This window comes from Bactrocera dorsalis, chromosome 3 (assembly GCF_023373825.1).
Source record: "Bactrocera dorsalis isolate Fly_Bdor chromosome 3, ASM2337382v1, whole genome shotgun sequence".
In the NCBI taxonomy this organism is placed as follows: Eukaryota; Metazoa; Arthropoda; class Insecta; order Diptera; family Tephritidae; genus Bactrocera; species Bactrocera dorsalis.
In genome coordinates this window covers 43,589,613-43,606,337 of record NC_064305.1, presented here as the reverse complement: position 1 = coordinate 43,606,337, position 16,725 = coordinate 43,589,613, and the positions used below count along the sequence as shown (strand labels likewise).

At 33.8% G+C, this 16,725-nt stretch overlaps 3 protein-coding genes across 20 annotated transcripts in view; 2 read left to right on the top strand and 1 right to left on the bottom strand.

Annotated features, from left to right (window-relative positions):
• Nucleotides 1–16,725, bottom strand: part of LOC105232674 (phosphatidylinositol phosphatase PTPRQ) — an 862,901-nt gene that overhangs the window by 458,937 nt on the left and 387,239 nt on the right. Inside the window, exon 2 of one of the 18 annotated variants that reach the window (XM_049451217.1) lies at nucleotides 2,938–3,011. The exons of the other annotated variants lie outside the window; for them this stretch is intronic. Coding sequence (XP_049307174.1) covers nucleotides 2,938–2,977 — 40 coding nt within the window. The 5' untranslated portion in view covers nucleotides 2,978–3,011. The remainder of the gene's footprint in view (nucleotides 1–2,937; nucleotides 3,012–16,725) is intronic. 18 annotated transcript variants of the gene reach the window in all.
• Nucleotides 1–16,725, top strand: part of LOC125777147 (uncharacterized) — a 495,194-nt gene that overhangs the window by 155,179 nt on the left and 323,290 nt on the right. The gene's annotated exons all lie outside the window — the stretch shown is intronic.
• LOC125777143 (uncharacterized) overlaps nucleotides 1–16,725 on the top strand; it is a 537,355-nt gene that overhangs the window by 360,539 nt on the left and 160,091 nt on the right. The gene's annotated exons all lie outside the window — the stretch shown is intronic.

The following is a 16,725-nucleotide window of genomic DNA, read 5'->3' as shown; positions in this document are numbered from 1 at the left end:
CCTCCTTTTCGCTTGTATCTCGGGAACGGTTCGTCCTACGGCCATGATCACATATATTATTTCGGTAGCAAATGACGTGACAAATAACTTATGTTTTATACATTTTGCCACGAGATACGTATTTCAGGCGCTAGGTAGACAATTTCACGATTTTAGGTGAATTTCCGAAATTTCAACGCCGAAGTTGGAGTTGAAGATGCAATCCGATCTCAAAACAAAAAGTTACATTGGAATCAGGAAGTACTAAGGCAACTTTTCCGCACTATTAGAAATCCCGAATTGAAAAAGTCCGGAATCGACCCACCCTAAATATACAATATGAAATAACAAAAATTAATGTAAAAGAGTACAAAAATAAACATACACAGGCAATCGGACGCGCGAAATCTGAAATTGCCTAAACAATAAAATACACACAAAAGCAAAGCAATCGGGTGCGAACAAAAAATAGCTACAAAATATTAAAAAACAAAAAAAGAAGGTGTACCTGGAAGCGGCTACAAACCTTAAGGAGAAAAGGAGTGGAGAAAGGAAGAGGAACAGACAGGAACGCAGAAGGCATGAAGGCAACATATGCACATGCCTACTTATATACACCTACAAAGCTCTTGAAGTAACCAAGTGAGCGTATTATTTCCATTATTTATTTAATTTATGCACATATGCAAATGACATATCCTAATGTTGCATTGGAGACTTTTGTCAGCAAAAGCATCGAATGCAACATTGCCAACGTGCTTCAATTCAGCATTTTCGCCATTGAAAGCGGTCCCGCACATTAAGCGGCACTATTTTGCTAAATCGTTTTTGTCACGCCAGTCTCATTTTGTTACTTGACTAGAAAGGTTATATTGTTCGTGTTAAAGTGGGCTGTCGAAGCGAAGAGAAACAAGAAAAAATATCGTAACGAATAAAACTAAATTGCTTAACATAAAGAGTGTATCGCCAACGTAAAGGTGAAGAAAAAATATCAGAGTGTATAGCCAAAGTAATAGAAAACGTGAACAGTGAAGAAAACTATCAGAGTGTATAGCCAACGTAAACGAGAAACGTGAAAAGTGAAGAAAAAATATCGTAACAAACAAAACGAACTAAGTTATGATGAAACAGTGGAACAAAAATATCACAATACGTTAAAATAAAAATATATATTAATTGTAATTGTATTCAATTAATAATAATAATAATAATAAAAATAAAACAGTATATATATGAAAAAAAAAAAAATAAATAAATAAAAATAAAATAAAATATATATAAAAAAACAAAAAATAAAATAAAATAAGTGCGATTACCTATTTGGCGAAACAAAAGCAAAAGTCGAAAGGCAACATTAAAGACGAAGGTGAATAAAAACAAAACAGACAGTTTATGGAAGAAGAAGTGGACGAACTAAGCCAGATTTTGAAATCTATTAAAATTAAAGAGGCACACAACAAAATGGAGCGAGAAACCAGAGAAATGGCGATCCAAAACATCAAACTTATTCAACCATTTGATGGTGGTCGAAACTACTTGGCACTCTTCATTCAAGGGGTCGACGCGATCATGCCACAATCTCCTGTTATATCGGAAGAGACGAAGGTATTCTATCTACATTGTGTTATAAAAGTACTCAGAAGCGCTGCATTGAACGTGGTTAGGCGAGAGCAGCCACCAGATTGGATGACGCTGAGACAGTTACTTATAGATGAATTCGGAGAACACACGGCAGTTTCAACACTAATCCTAGAAATAAGCAATATTAAATTTAAAAATAATGTTAAGCTACTATGCGAAGAGATTAATTTAGAAGTTTGTAAAGTAAAGGATGTTATCAAACTAAAAAATGAAAGTTGCTCAACTAAAATATTTTTTATAATGAATTAGATCAGATAAGTTTGAAAACACTAAAAAGGGAATTACCAAACTATTTAACTGCGTTAATAAACGCTAATCTTGCTACCGACCTTAAGTCAGCAATCAAAATATTAAAAGAAAACGATGTTTATGAAAATAATAAACAATTCTCTAAACAAAAAACAATACAAAGAACTAATGCAAATTCGAAACTACCTAATTATATGAATAACAATAATAATAGTAATATAGAATATTTTGCAACCAATACGAATCAATTTCCAGTTCATTCCAATTGCAACAATTTTTCAAAAAATTATCCATTGTCCAATCAAAATAATTATTATAAAAATAAACCATTTTTCAATGAATATAGCAATCAACTTTATACTTTACAAAATAATAATTTCCCAAAAGTTAGGCATACACCTTTCAATTCTGGAAACATTTATACTAATAGAAACTTCAATAATTTAAAACAAGATAAGATTCATGGATCAAACCAATCTCGATTAAGACGCTTTGGCTATCCTGAACCAATGGAACAAGATGAGGTAAATTTTCACTTAACAGCCTCGGAAGGCTCCCCACAATTGAATTGAAATTTAATAAAAAATATTATAAATTTTTAGTCGACACAGGTTCATCAGTTAGTTTAATAAAGCCTGGGATATCCAACGAAAAGATTATTTATGTTCAGCCAATAACATTAACAACAGCGATAGGAAAAGTTTGTCTAAATGAAACCCAACGATTGTTTAGTGATGAACATATGAGAAAACTGAAATTTTTCGTTTATAATTTCTCGAATAACTACGACGGTTTACTTGGTTGTAATATACTTAAGCTACTTAAAGCTAAACTTGATCTGGAAAAAGATATGATACATATGAATGGCGTTCGGTATAATTTTTTCAAGAATAAATCAAATTCTGAAAATTTTGATAATTGCCTTCAAGAATTAAATATGAACGAAAATCATAACACTAATGATAGTAAATTTAGACTTGAACATTTAAATTCAGAAGAGTTAAATAAATTAAAAAAACTTGTAAATAAATTTGAAAATATATTTTATAAAGAAGGGGACAAAGTCACCTTTACTCATAAAATAAAACATAGAATTAAAACGGTCCATGAAGATCCAATATATGTAAAGTCGTATAGATATCCTGAAATTCATAAATCAGAAGTAAACAAACAAATAAAAGAAATGCTTGAAAATCAGATCATTTCTCATAGTGATTCCCCATATTCAGCACCAATTTGGGTGGTACCAAAGAAGTCAGATGCTTCAGGTAAAAAGAAGTGGAGGATTGTTGTCGATTTTCGTAAGCTCAATAGTATTACTATCGATGATAGGTATCCCATTCCAAACATGGATGAAATTCTCGAAAAACTGGGTATGAGTATGTATTTTTAACAATAGACTTAGAGCAAGGCTTCCATCAAATAGAAATGGATCCGGCAGATAGGAAAAAAACAGCTTTCTCTACTCAGAGCGGACATTTTGAATTTTTAAGAATGCCATTTGGGCTTAAAAATGCACCAGCCAGTTTCCAGAGACTGATGAACACGGTTCTAGATGGTTTAATAGGGAGAGATTGTATAGTCTACTTAGACGACATTTTAGTATTCAGTACGTCATTACAGGAACACATAGAATCTCTAGACAGAGGTTTTCGTAAACTAAACGAAGTAAATCTGAAAATCCGGATGGATAAAGCGAGTTTTTCAAAAGAGCAACCGAATTTCTTGGTCATATCATAACGCCAGAAGGTATTAAGCCTAACCCTAATAAAATCAAAGCAATTTTAAATTATCCCGTTCCTAAAACGGAGAAAGAAATAAAACAATTTCTTGGTTTGGCGGGATTTTATCGTAAATTTATTCAAAACTTTTCGGAAATAACTAAACCTTTGACTAACTGTCTTAAAAAAGACAATAAAATAAATAGCTCAGATGAGAAATTCATGGAAGCTATAAACACCATAAAAATTTTAATTACTAATGACCCAATTCTGGCATATCCAAATTATGAAAAAACTTTTACCTTAACGACTGATGCGTCAAATGTGGCATTAGGGGCAGTGTAAAGTCAACAGGGACATCCAATTTGTTTTGCTAGTCGCACACTCAATGAACATGAGCAGCACTACTCAACTAGTGAGAAAGAACTTTTAGCCATGGTATGGGCTACTATTTTAGACCATACTTATACGGCAGGAAATTTTTAATAAATAGTGATCATAGACCATTGCAATGGCTTTACAACTTAAGAGAACCAAACTCCAAGTTACAAAGATGGAAGATTCGGCTTAATGAGTATGACTTTGACGTAAAATACATATCAGGTAAACAAAATCGTGAAGCAGATGCTCTTTCTAGTATCAAAATTACGGAATGTCTTTTTAATGAAGAATCTGAATCTAGCGTAGACATTGTTCATTCTGCCGATGAAGATTCCGAAAGTTTTATTAAGATAACAGAGCGACCATTAAATGTATTCAAAAATCAAATTAAATTAATAAGAGATGGTAAAGACTCAACCACAATAACAAGAGTTTTTCTCAATAACTTAATTGTAACTTCATACAAAGAATTAACTACAGATTATGTTAAAGATTTAATTAAAACCCATTTATTAAAAAACAAGTAAGGAAGGGATAAGTTCGGGTGTCACCGAACACTTTATACTCTCGCATGATAAAGTGATAATCGAGATTTCATTATCCGTCATTTACATATGTTTTCATTTTGCTGTAAAATTAATTAGAATTAAATTCTGAGAGATATTTTCGGTGAAAAATTAGGTTAGGTTAGGCACTGACCTTGAAAAGTTATAGTCCGATCACGACAATTTTTCCACACGGGATACCTCAGCTCAAATACCGTATTTGTGTAAAGCTTTATTCCGCTATCATCATTGGTTCCTAATGTATATATTATACAGAGAAGGAATCAGATGGAATACAAAATAGCGTTATATTGGAAGAAGGCTTGGTAGTGAACCATATTTCGTACACGTCATCAATGTGTTAAGAAAATATTATATACCGAATTTCATTGAAATCGGTCGAAAAGTTCCTGAGATATGGTTTTTGGTCCATAAGTGGGCGATGCCACGCCCATTTTCAATTTTAAAAAAATCCTGGGTACAGCTTCCTTCTGCCATTTCTTCCGTAAAATTTAGTGTTTCTGACGTTTATTGTTAGTCGGTTAACGCACTTTTAGTGATTTTCAACATAACCTTTGTATGGGAGGTGGGCGTGGTTATTATCCGATTTCTTCCATTTTTAAACTGCATATGCAAATACCTGAAGGAAACGACTCTGTAAAGTTTGGTTGACATAGCTATAGTAGTTTCCGAGATATGTATAAAAAACTTAGTAATGGGCGGGGCTACGCCCACTTTTCCAAAAAAATTTCGTCCAAATATGCCCCTCCCTAATGCGATCCTTTGTGCCAAATTTCACTTTAATATCTTTATTTATGGCTTAGTTATGACACTTTATAGGTTTTCGGTTTCCGCCATTTTGTGGGCGTGGCAGTAAGCCGATTTTGCCCATCTTCGAACTTGACCTTCTTTTGGAGCCAAGAAATACGTGCACCAAGTTTCATCATGATATCTTAATTTTTAATCAAGTTACAGCTTGCACGGACGGACGGACAGACAGACATCCGGATTTCAACTCTACTCGTCACCCTGATCACTTTGGTATATATAACCCTATATCTGACTCTTTTAGTTTTAGGACTTACAAACAACCGTTATGTGAACAAAACTATAATACCCTCCTTAGCAACTTTGTTGCGAGAGTATAAACATCACAGATTTTGCAAATTTTAAAAGTAAAGTACTTGAAATCCATTTAAGTGGACTTCATCAAGGTATAGAGAAGGTTGCAAAATGTTTTAAATTACAGTATTATTACCGCAATTACCTTAAGGAAATCACCAAAATAATAAATGAATGTGAACTGTGTAATCATTGCAAGAACGATCATATTTCTAACAAAATGCCGTTCAAAATTACACCGCCAATTTACAAAATAAGAGAAAAATATGTTATAGATTTTTGGAAATGGAATAATGAATATTATTTAACATGTATCGATTTATACTCTAAGTTTGCTATGATAGAAAAAGTTAAAGCATTGAACTGGCTGGAATCCAAAAAAGCTTTGCTAAAAATTTTAAATTGTATGGGTCCTCCAAAAACCTTAAAAGTCGACCAAGACCAAGGTTTGAATAATATAAACATTAAACAATGGTGTAATTCATTAAACATAAAAGGAGAAGTAACCACCGGTAAAACTGGTATAGGTGACATTGAAAGACCACATAAAACTTTAAATGAAAAACTTAGAATAATCAATACTTCAGGTGATAAAGAGCTAAAATATTTAGAAATTGAACAAACGCTTTTCACTTATAACCATATAATTGTTCACTCTACTACCAATGAAGTTCCATATACAATCTTTTTTAATAAGGAGTCACCAAAACAAGATCCTCAAATTATTAAAGAACAAAGAATAAATAATGTAAATAAAAACCGTCAAGAAAAAGATATTGACACAAACTTTGTAAACGCAGAAGTTTCGAGGAAGAGATTAGACAAACTTAGTAATCCATACAAAAAAGTTAGTCTCATTAAAACTGAAAAGGATGGCGAACATCATATTGTAAAATTTAAAAGTCAAAATGTAAGAAAATATAAAAATTAATTTAAAATAAAAAAGAAAACCAACTAATACTAAATCTAAGAATTGAAAATTGTATCTTATCAATCTTATCATACCTTTTTACTTATTCATTATTACTTAATCATTTTTATGTGCTGAAAATATCTTTAAATATTGTAAGAATTCTATTTAAAACTTTAAATTGTAAACAAAGAAAAATTGCAATGAGGACATTGCATTATTTTAAGATGGGGGGAGTGACATATCCTAATGTTGCATTGGAGACTTTTGTCAGCAAAAGCATCGAATGCAACATTGCCAACGTGCTTCAATTCAGCATTTTCGCCATTGAAAGCGGTCCCGCACATTAAGCGGCACCATTTTGCTAAATCGTTTTTGTCACGCCAGTCTCATTTTGTTACTTGACTAGAAAGGTTACATATATTCATTGTATAAACCTACAAGTAACCAAAGAATCAGCTGTTTTCCAAGAATTTTTCACAGCTGAGATCACCTGATCGAAATCTGCCTTTTTTAGGCACAGAGATGTAATTAAAAGAATGTAGTCGATCAACTTTTTTGTGAATAAATATTTGTAACGGAAAACATTAATGAAAACTTTCATACTTACATACGTTGAATATCTTTTTGAAAAATGTTTTAATTTACTTTATAAAGGAACCTTAAAATTACTATTGCAATTTTTTTGAGCTCCTTAAGCTTAGAAAAATGTCCGTTGAAATGATTTGACACATTACACCGTTGCACGAAATACATAGTTTTACACAAATATTATATAAATATTTTTTTATAAAATTGGAAACATTTAATAATATATTGATACAATAATTAATATTTTGGACAAAACTGATTAAATTTAATATTTAGGAATTTAAATAATCGAAAAATATTTGAATATTTAATAAAAATATTGTTAAAGTTATAAATTTAAAACCTAACACGGCAACACACTATATCAGATTTGAGGCATTTGAACGTTTTAGTAGTAGAATATTTGGGGGCAACCCGTACCAAGTGAGTAATTAGTAGCAGAATACTTGGGGGCAACCCGAACCAAGTGCCTAATTCGTAGTAGAATATTTAAGGGCAACCCATACCAAGTGCTTAAATTGTAGTATATTTTTGCGTATGTGTTAGTGAAAAATGAAGGATTGGTTACTTGTAGGTTTATACAATGCATATATTGTTCGCTCACTCAAGTTTATTTAATCAAATTGTCATTTTTAATATTCAAAAAATCCAAAATAAAAACTATTTGTATAACAAATATATTATTTGCTTGTCTATGCCTAAAAATACAATTTTATCAAAAATTTATAAAAAAAAAAAAAAAAAATTAATAATAACTTTGTATTCTTAAAACACACCAAATTATCAAAAAAATCAAATATTTTATTGTAACATATTTCCGGCAGTCCTCCTTATACTTCATAAAGCATTAGGCTCGATTGCATACAACAAAAACGGAAAAAAATAAATATATTATATCTACATATGTATACATATATGTATGTACATATAGACATTTTTAATCTCTCTCTCACTTTTTCAAAGAAAATATAGTGGCTTTCGCCAATGATGAAAAAAAAGTCCAAGAGCGGTGGCGGGCTACTAAATGCCAAATAACTGCATAAGCACTTAAACATAAAATATAGCAAAAGTGTCTCAAAAAGTAAAAACACAAAAAAAATCTACATTTTTCATACAATATTGCCCCACAGAAGCCTAAATTGTAAAATAGAGAAAAAAAAAACTAACAAAAGCAGATATCACTCTTATCGCCCCTACATAAGCGCTTCTCATAAGGGTAGTTGGTGAGAATCTGTTGTACAACTTGAACATACCACTTAAAAAATTATTATTCTAATGAAGCCGTTCGCAATAACCGGCCACTGTCTCGCAAAAGCCCTCTAATTCCACAGCTCAAAACTCAAGGCTAAAGAGCACGCACTCTGGCCATATCTGAGTCAGAAAAAGCAAAGAATACATAACCGATATACCAAATCAATAAAATAAGAAATTGTAAATAACCGCAAAGAAAATTAATAAGAGCAAACAACGCATACAGCATACATTGTTTTACTATAAGTCGGATGAGGCCGCAAAATATAGTTCCTAGTTCCTCGCCATACACATCTAAAATAAATAAATAGCAAATATTAAACTTAACTAAAAGAAACACCAACACAGCGGATTAGGAACGACTAGCGACTCAGCAACAGAACAAAAAGCACACACTCACCCGGTTCTGCCGATTCTGGCATACTTCTCCCCAAAACCCTTGAGGAAAATCAAAGTGAGTGTTTCTATTCCTCATTTCATTTTTATCATTACATATCGTCACCTGAAATGCAAAATAACGTAACATTTTCGGAAATTTACAGTGGCATGAATGAAAGACGAAATAAAATGGAACATGAGTGAAACAAAATTTTAATATTGGTTAAAACTGGTTTATGTGTGACCGCAGAACCTGAAAATGTTGAACATTTGTAATATTATGTATGTAATTTGAAGTACTGAAGTGTAATCAATGAGACACTCAATTTCGAATTTTTTGATGATAGGTTATTTTGCATTTCCGGTGACGATATAATATATGTACATAAATCTTTTCATATGACAACATTTGATAAAGTAAAATGTTCAAAGTGAATTTTGAAAGTAACGCACATATATATTTAAGAATTTTTTTATAACATAATAATTTTCATTATATTTTTTATTATTTCTGAATCAAAAACAATTATATTTTAAAGTATATTAGAAGAAATAAATCAAAAACCAAAAAAATATCTTATTCTGTACTGTCTCAAAATTCTTTTCACATTTCACCACAATTAAAGTTCCAATCAGTTCACGCTAGCATTTTTATGTTAATATTTGGTGTGACCACCTGCAGCGTCTACTACACGTGTAGCCTACGTGGCATCGTTGAAATTAGCTCTTTTATGTCATATTCCTGTGGGATCTTCTCCCACTCCTCTTTGATGCACTGTATTAGGGTGCTTTTGTTTGTAGGGCTAACAATACCACCAACCAAATTACATTTACAACCGAATTTTCTACAACATTTCGAGCAACATATTAGCCATCCCAACAACCCATCAAATGCACTAATTACAACAAACACCCAGATCCCACTCACAAACTTAGAGTTCACAAACTTAGAGTCCACAACCGAAACATTAGAATACAACACCGAAACACATCAATATTAACATTGCTTCTTCTCACCTATAGATCTTCTCGCTATACGTTAGAAGAGGAAATCAAATTAATAAGTTATTCTCAATATGGTACTTAAAGTTCTCCAGTGGAACATTAATGGATACCACAACAATAATAACGAACTACGCTTACTTATAAAAGATATGTACCAAAAAACTTTTCAATATACCGATATAATAACATATCAACAGAAGAAAATGCAAAGCGAGGAGTCGCTTTCCTTGTAGCAGACAACATAGAATTTACTCCCCTTGAGCTACATAATAGTTTACTCGCAATAGCAATCAAAATTAAGTCCCAGATAAATTTTACCTTTTTAAATATTTATTCACCACCTGATGAGCAATTTGCTGAGCACGACTTGCACGAACTCATTTCATACGTGAATGGGCCACTACTAATAGTGGGTGATCTGAATGCTTGGAGCCCAATATGGGGATCTCCACGATTCAACAGTAAGGGTAAAATTGCCACTAAATTTATTGAAAATACAAACCTTTTAATACTAAACGACAAAAGTCCAACCCACTGGTCTACGCACTGCACACTAATCCACTTTGATATCACCATGTGTACATCTCCTCTTAATATTGCATCAAATTGGAAAGTTAACGATGAACTATGCGGTAGCGACCACTTCCCGATTAGCTTAACACTGTTCAACACGGCCCCTAACACAACTTACCACACTCCCAAAAGATTCAAATTAAAAGATGCAAAGTGGGATCAATATCAAACCCTTCTAACCAGCGAAGTGGAAAATATGAGTTTCAACTCGATGAATCCCAATAAAGCCGCTGCTATCTTCACTAAAAAAATTAAGCAAAGTACATACAAAACGATTCCAATGTCAACACCGAATAAAGGAAAATACGCGACATATTGGTGGAATGATAATTTAACTACATTAAGGAAAACAAAACAAGATCTGTGGAAACTGGTCAAGCAACACCCTACCGCTGATAATATATTAAAATACAAGAGAGCGAATGCTATATTTAAGCGCGAAGTAAAAACCTCAAAAGGAGATGCTTTTTCTACCTTCACTGAGGATATAAATTGCAACACTCCATCAAAAGTTCTATGGGATAAAGTAAATCTACTACACGGGAACCGCCCTCACAGCCTCATTCACTCAATTGAAAAGGAACACAATTCACCAACTTCCGATCCTCTTGAAATAGGCAACACGTTAGCAAGAGCATGGTCAAATTACTCAAAAAACTAATTTTTCGGAACAGTTCGTAGAACATAAAAACCGATATAAAAATGTTATAAATGTAGTATATCCACTAAGTAAAACATCCAACACAATGGAGGAAAACTTTTCAATACAAGAACTCGATGGATGTCTAGCTTCGCTAAAAGGAAAGAGTCCCGGCCAAGATAACATCCCTTATGAATTGCTGAAACAACTCCCTTTTGTTGGCAAAAGCAAGCTCTGTGAGCTGTATAACCACATCTTTAACACACATACCATACCGCAACAATGAAAAATTGCTCTTACGGTACCTATAACGAAACCTAATAAGCCGAAAAATATTACCGAATATAGACCCATATCCCTCATCTCTTGCCTATCAAAAGTCATGGAAAAAATGATATCTAGGAGGCTTATGTGGTACCTTCACACAAACAAGCTACTCTCGAGAAACCAAACCGCTTTCATACTTGGAAGCAACACTACCAACGCATTACTTCGCCTAGATCAGTGTTTCCCAAAGTGGGCGATAACGCCCCCTTGTGGGCGCTGCAGGTGACAATGGGGGCGGTAAGAGACCCAGAAAGAAAATGGGGGCGTTGTGTAGAGGCCTGTGGGGTTATTTGTAATTTTATTTAGCTAGGAGGCCTCTTAGACAACGACTACATGAGCTCTCGACTCTCAACAACAACTTGTGAACATCAACTAATATGGATTAAAAGATTGCTCAAACTCGGTTCTATACTTCTCTCCGCGTAGTTCATATATTTGTCCTATTTTATTGAGTATAGAAAAAATGAAAATCATGTCAATCGGTCGCTCCGTTTCATAACGGGGCCGATACCGCTGGGCCAGCACCGGCACCTGTGCGGTTGCAAAAGCCTTCTGGCCCAGGATAGATCGTCGGAGATCTAATGTTCTCTTAGCCCTCAGTAAGACTAAGCTCTCATTGTTAGTGGGTCTTTTAACAGTCCCGCTTTTGGGAGGTCAAGACTCGACACTTGGAGACGCATACCTTTGGACACCCCACCGAACTGGCGGGTGTTGAAGTTAAGCGTCTGTGTAACTATGTATTGGCTACAAAGCGTTTCGCCAATCTGTTAGTCCGAACACGGGAGTTCCTTTTCAATGGCATCACAATGGACTAATTGTTAGTCTACGTGGGCTCTTTGATCAGCCATCTTATCTAACCTAACCTAATAATTCCGTGCAAAGACGAATTGATGAAATGGCTGAAAACATTGAAGAATCATTGTGCGATCACCTGAGGACAAGCCAATTCTTAATTCAGCTCGATGAGTCCACTTTACCAACTAATGAAGCATTGTCGTTGTCTTACGTGAGATTTATTAAAGGTGAGAAAATATGTGAAGAACTATTATTTGCTAGAAATTTAGAGACCGATACAAAAGGCGAAACCATATTCAATATATTGGAAAAATTTTGCGATGAGAAAGAGATTCCTTTGAAAAATATTATTTCAATTGCAACGGATGGCGCTCCGGCTATGATAGGGTGCCATAAAGGCTTAATAGCGCACTTAAAAAATAAAATTCCATATGACCTTGGTGTACATTGCGTTATTCATAGACAACATTTAGTTGCTAGAAACTTAAGTGAAAAACTCTTTTAATCACTGCAATATGTCATCAAAGCAGTCAATAAAATCCGCAACACCTCTTTGAATGATAGATTATTTCATCAGCTTTGTGTTACTAATGACGAGGATTTCAATCGTTTGTTGTTTCATACTGAAGTTCGTTGGCTATCAAGAGGCAATTGTCTGACTCGATTCTACAACCTGTTTGACTTTGTTATAAAGTTCTTGGAAACTAAAGATACAGAATTTAAAGACAAGCTCATAACATCAAAGAATGATATAGCTTACATGACAGACCTGTATAAATTGTTCAACGACATGAATCTCCAACTGCAAGGCGATAAACTTCGTAGCCAAACTGCTTCTACATAAAAAAAAACTGGGCAGACGTGAGTTTCACAATTTTCCGAATTTATCAGTATCATGCAGTAACGACGAATTGTTTGCCTACTGCCTACATTTGGAAAACCTCCACATTGACTTCACCGAACGATACCAGGACATTTTGAACTTGGGAATACCAGACTGGGTGTTGGATCCGTTTTCAAATGTCAACGCAGCAATGTCACCTCAGCTGGAAGAAGAACTTATAGAATTGACAACAAACGAGGAAAAAAAATTTAGTTCAAAAATGGTTACCAAGAATTTTGGCTACAAAAACTGATCTCGCAATTGTACCCTGGATTGTGGTCAATCGTTCAACGATTCTTGATAGCATTCCCATCGTCATATTTGTGTGAACGTGGATTTAGTGCTGTGACAACACTGCTTACTAAAAATAGAAATCGTTTGCTTGTTACCGAACGTGGCGACTTCCGACTGTTCTTGAGTAAATTGGATCCTGATATTAACAAACTTATTAAACAGCATCAGATTCATCCTTCATATTAGATTTTATATATGGATCGATTATTTTAGTTTTATTTTTAATAAAAGATTCTCTGTTTTAATACTATAAAGTTGTGTTTCAATAATCATTCTTATTGGCAGGTGGAGCCCGTAAGAGTTAACTTGAGACCTAAGCGCCGTTGTATGTTACCTACTACGCTCAGGTTTCAAGTTGCTGGTTATAGTAAAAGTTTCGTTTAGAATTCTCTGTTAATATACAAACATATATAGGTTACAATAATTAATTTGAAGTTATAGTGGTTTTTAAATAATTAAAGAAATGGGGGCGCTAAAAAATATTTATTCTCAAAGTGGGCGGTAGATAAAATAAGTTTGGGAACCACTGGCCTAGATGAACATATCGCAGATAATATTTCCAGCAGAAACCACATTTCACTCATTAGGCCCCAAAATTACAAATTTTATTTAAAATTTTTTGATAAATCGAAAATTTAGAGTAAAAGCAAACGGTGCCATTACAGACTGTTGGCCAATGGAAAACGGCATTCCTCAAGGTTCGCCATTATCCGTCACTCTTTTTCTAGTTGCCTTTGACAGGCTGAGTCGAGTAATAAATGAAAACAAGTTCTTCAAACATGTCTTATACGCAGATGACTTATGTATATACGGCAGAGTTCAAAATGTAACGGTCTTCCAAACCGAATTTAATAACCTCCTCGTAGAGATAATAAACTGGTGCAACGCTAGCGGAGCTAAGATATCCATAGCCAAATCTAATCGTCTGCACATTTGCAACAAACATACTTGCCAAAGTTTTACTTTAAACCTAGGCGACACCTACATAAAAAATGTTACATCACTCAAGATACTTGGCATGTTCTTTAATAAAAAATACAACTGGAATGTTCACATTACCTATTTACAAAAATCACTACAAAGTAGACTCAATATAATAAAATGACTAACTAACATCAAGCTGAAAAGTAGCACAAACTCACTTCTAAACATTGTGAAAGCCATTATACTTGGAAAAATCGTCACCACGTAACCAGCCAATCTATCAAAAATATCATCTGTATACCATTCTGCAGTTCGCTTGGCGTTGGGTGCTTTTCGCACCACTCCCACTCTCAACCTTCTCACCGAAGCGGGACTTCCACTCCTCAAAGATAGAATAAATTATATTACCGGTTGTATGGCAATTAAACTTACACAAAACAATGACTCAGTGCTGAAAGCATTAGTGAAAAAGAGACTGAAACGAAAACGTAAAACACGTAAGGAACCAACAATAGAAAGACTAATTGAGACAGCAAAATACCATGACATGCCACTGGATCATAATGCCACCACAAATATTCAAAACCCACCATGGGCACTCCCTACAAACTGCATATTACTACAGTTAACAAAATTCAAAAAAGAAATCACTCCAATTTCAATGTATCTCCAGCACTTTCATTATATACGCAGCAAATACCACCATCTGGTCTACCTTATATACTGACGGCTCTAAATATAAGGACATAACCGCATATAGCGTCGTTAACGAGAACGAAACACTATCCACCTCTATACTGCCATTATACGCATCTGCTTATCTTTATCGACTCACTCTCAACTCTGCTATCGGTTAAAAACATAAACAATAACGATACCGTGATATCCCAAATCAGAGATATGTTAACTTCCAATGCTACAAAAATTAAGTTGATAAGGATTCCCAGCCACATCGGTATAAAGGGCAACACCTCGGCAGACGCTGCAGCAAAACTTGCCACCAACTCACCGATACACATAACAATCAGCTTTAACAAGAAAGACCTAAAAAAACACAATCAATAAAGTAAAGCGGAAACTTATGGTTGAACATTGGCAAAATAAAAACCACGACTACAAGACGAAACATCATAAATACAATCGCTTTCGCCAAGGGCACACACGGATAACGCACAAGTATCTTTTTCAAAGAGGCAGCCCACAAACTTGTCAATTCTGCAACGATGAGATACTTACTATCAAACATATCGTCACAAGCTGTACTGCAGTAAACTCAATAAGACAATCTACAACAAACCGCACAATAGAAGAACTTCTTACAGAAGTAAACGAAGGAAACATAAAGAGATTTATATACATTATAAGCAAAATTAGATTGTACTTTGAAATATAAATGTTTTACTAATATCAAAACCATAATAACGTAAAGCTGATGGCTTAACCGCCAGTGCTATATATATATATAAATTGTAATTGTAATTAATTACCTTTTCAATTTTTTATTAAATAAATAAATAAAATGTTTGTAGGGCACCGTTTTGCCACTTTTTTTCAAATATGCCCATAACTTTTTTATAGGATTGATGTATGGGCTTTGCGCAGGAGTATCTAGCACTTTTGAGCAATTATATAGCAACCAATAACATATACATATAAGACTTGTTCTTGGGATCAGTGTCTTGATAGAATTTGTAATTCAATTTATTGAGATTGTTTGGATCCACTAATCCAAATTTTTGCACACTTCTTTTTAGATTACTACGTAAAATGTCTAAATATATTTCTTTTGTCATATTATCTTTAATAATTCTGATTTCACCAACACCTTTGTTCCAAATTCAACCCCACACCATAACAATCAGCTTTAAAAATTTTACTGTGGGAATAATGTTCTTGTTTTGTAGGGCTGTAAGCGGCTTTTTCCAAACTCTTTGAGGTCCAACGTGGTAGTATAGCATTAATTTCGTCTCATCACAAAACACTACATCGTCCCAGTATTCCATTGGATGTGAAATGTGAGTTGGAGCAAAAGAAAGTCGTTTTTCAACGTTAATTTGTGATAAATAGCAATGGTTTTTTTCTTGTACTTCTTGAACTATATTTGTGTTTTAAGAGAACTCTTCGCCCGGTTTCATGGCCTACTTGCACAATATTGCGTTCCTTCAAATCTGCAGCTAACATTCTAAGGCTGCACTGTGGTTTATTGTCAATTTGTTTGATTATTAACCTTTCCATCCTTGATGTAGGCTTTTTTGGCCTACCACTGGATTGTTTTAATTTTAACCGATTTTCTTTTTCTACGCGATATATAATGTTGTACACTGTCCTAACATTTAAAGAAAACATTTCAGCCAATTCTATAGCTGATTTACCTTTATGAAAATTATAATAAACTAACTGTATTACATTTTCACTTGTACGATTACCCGGCATTATTGCTAAAACGTTTTCTAACGAATGCTGTGTCGCCAACTACGCGAATTACATGTAAATAAATGTTGCATAAACTCTAAGGG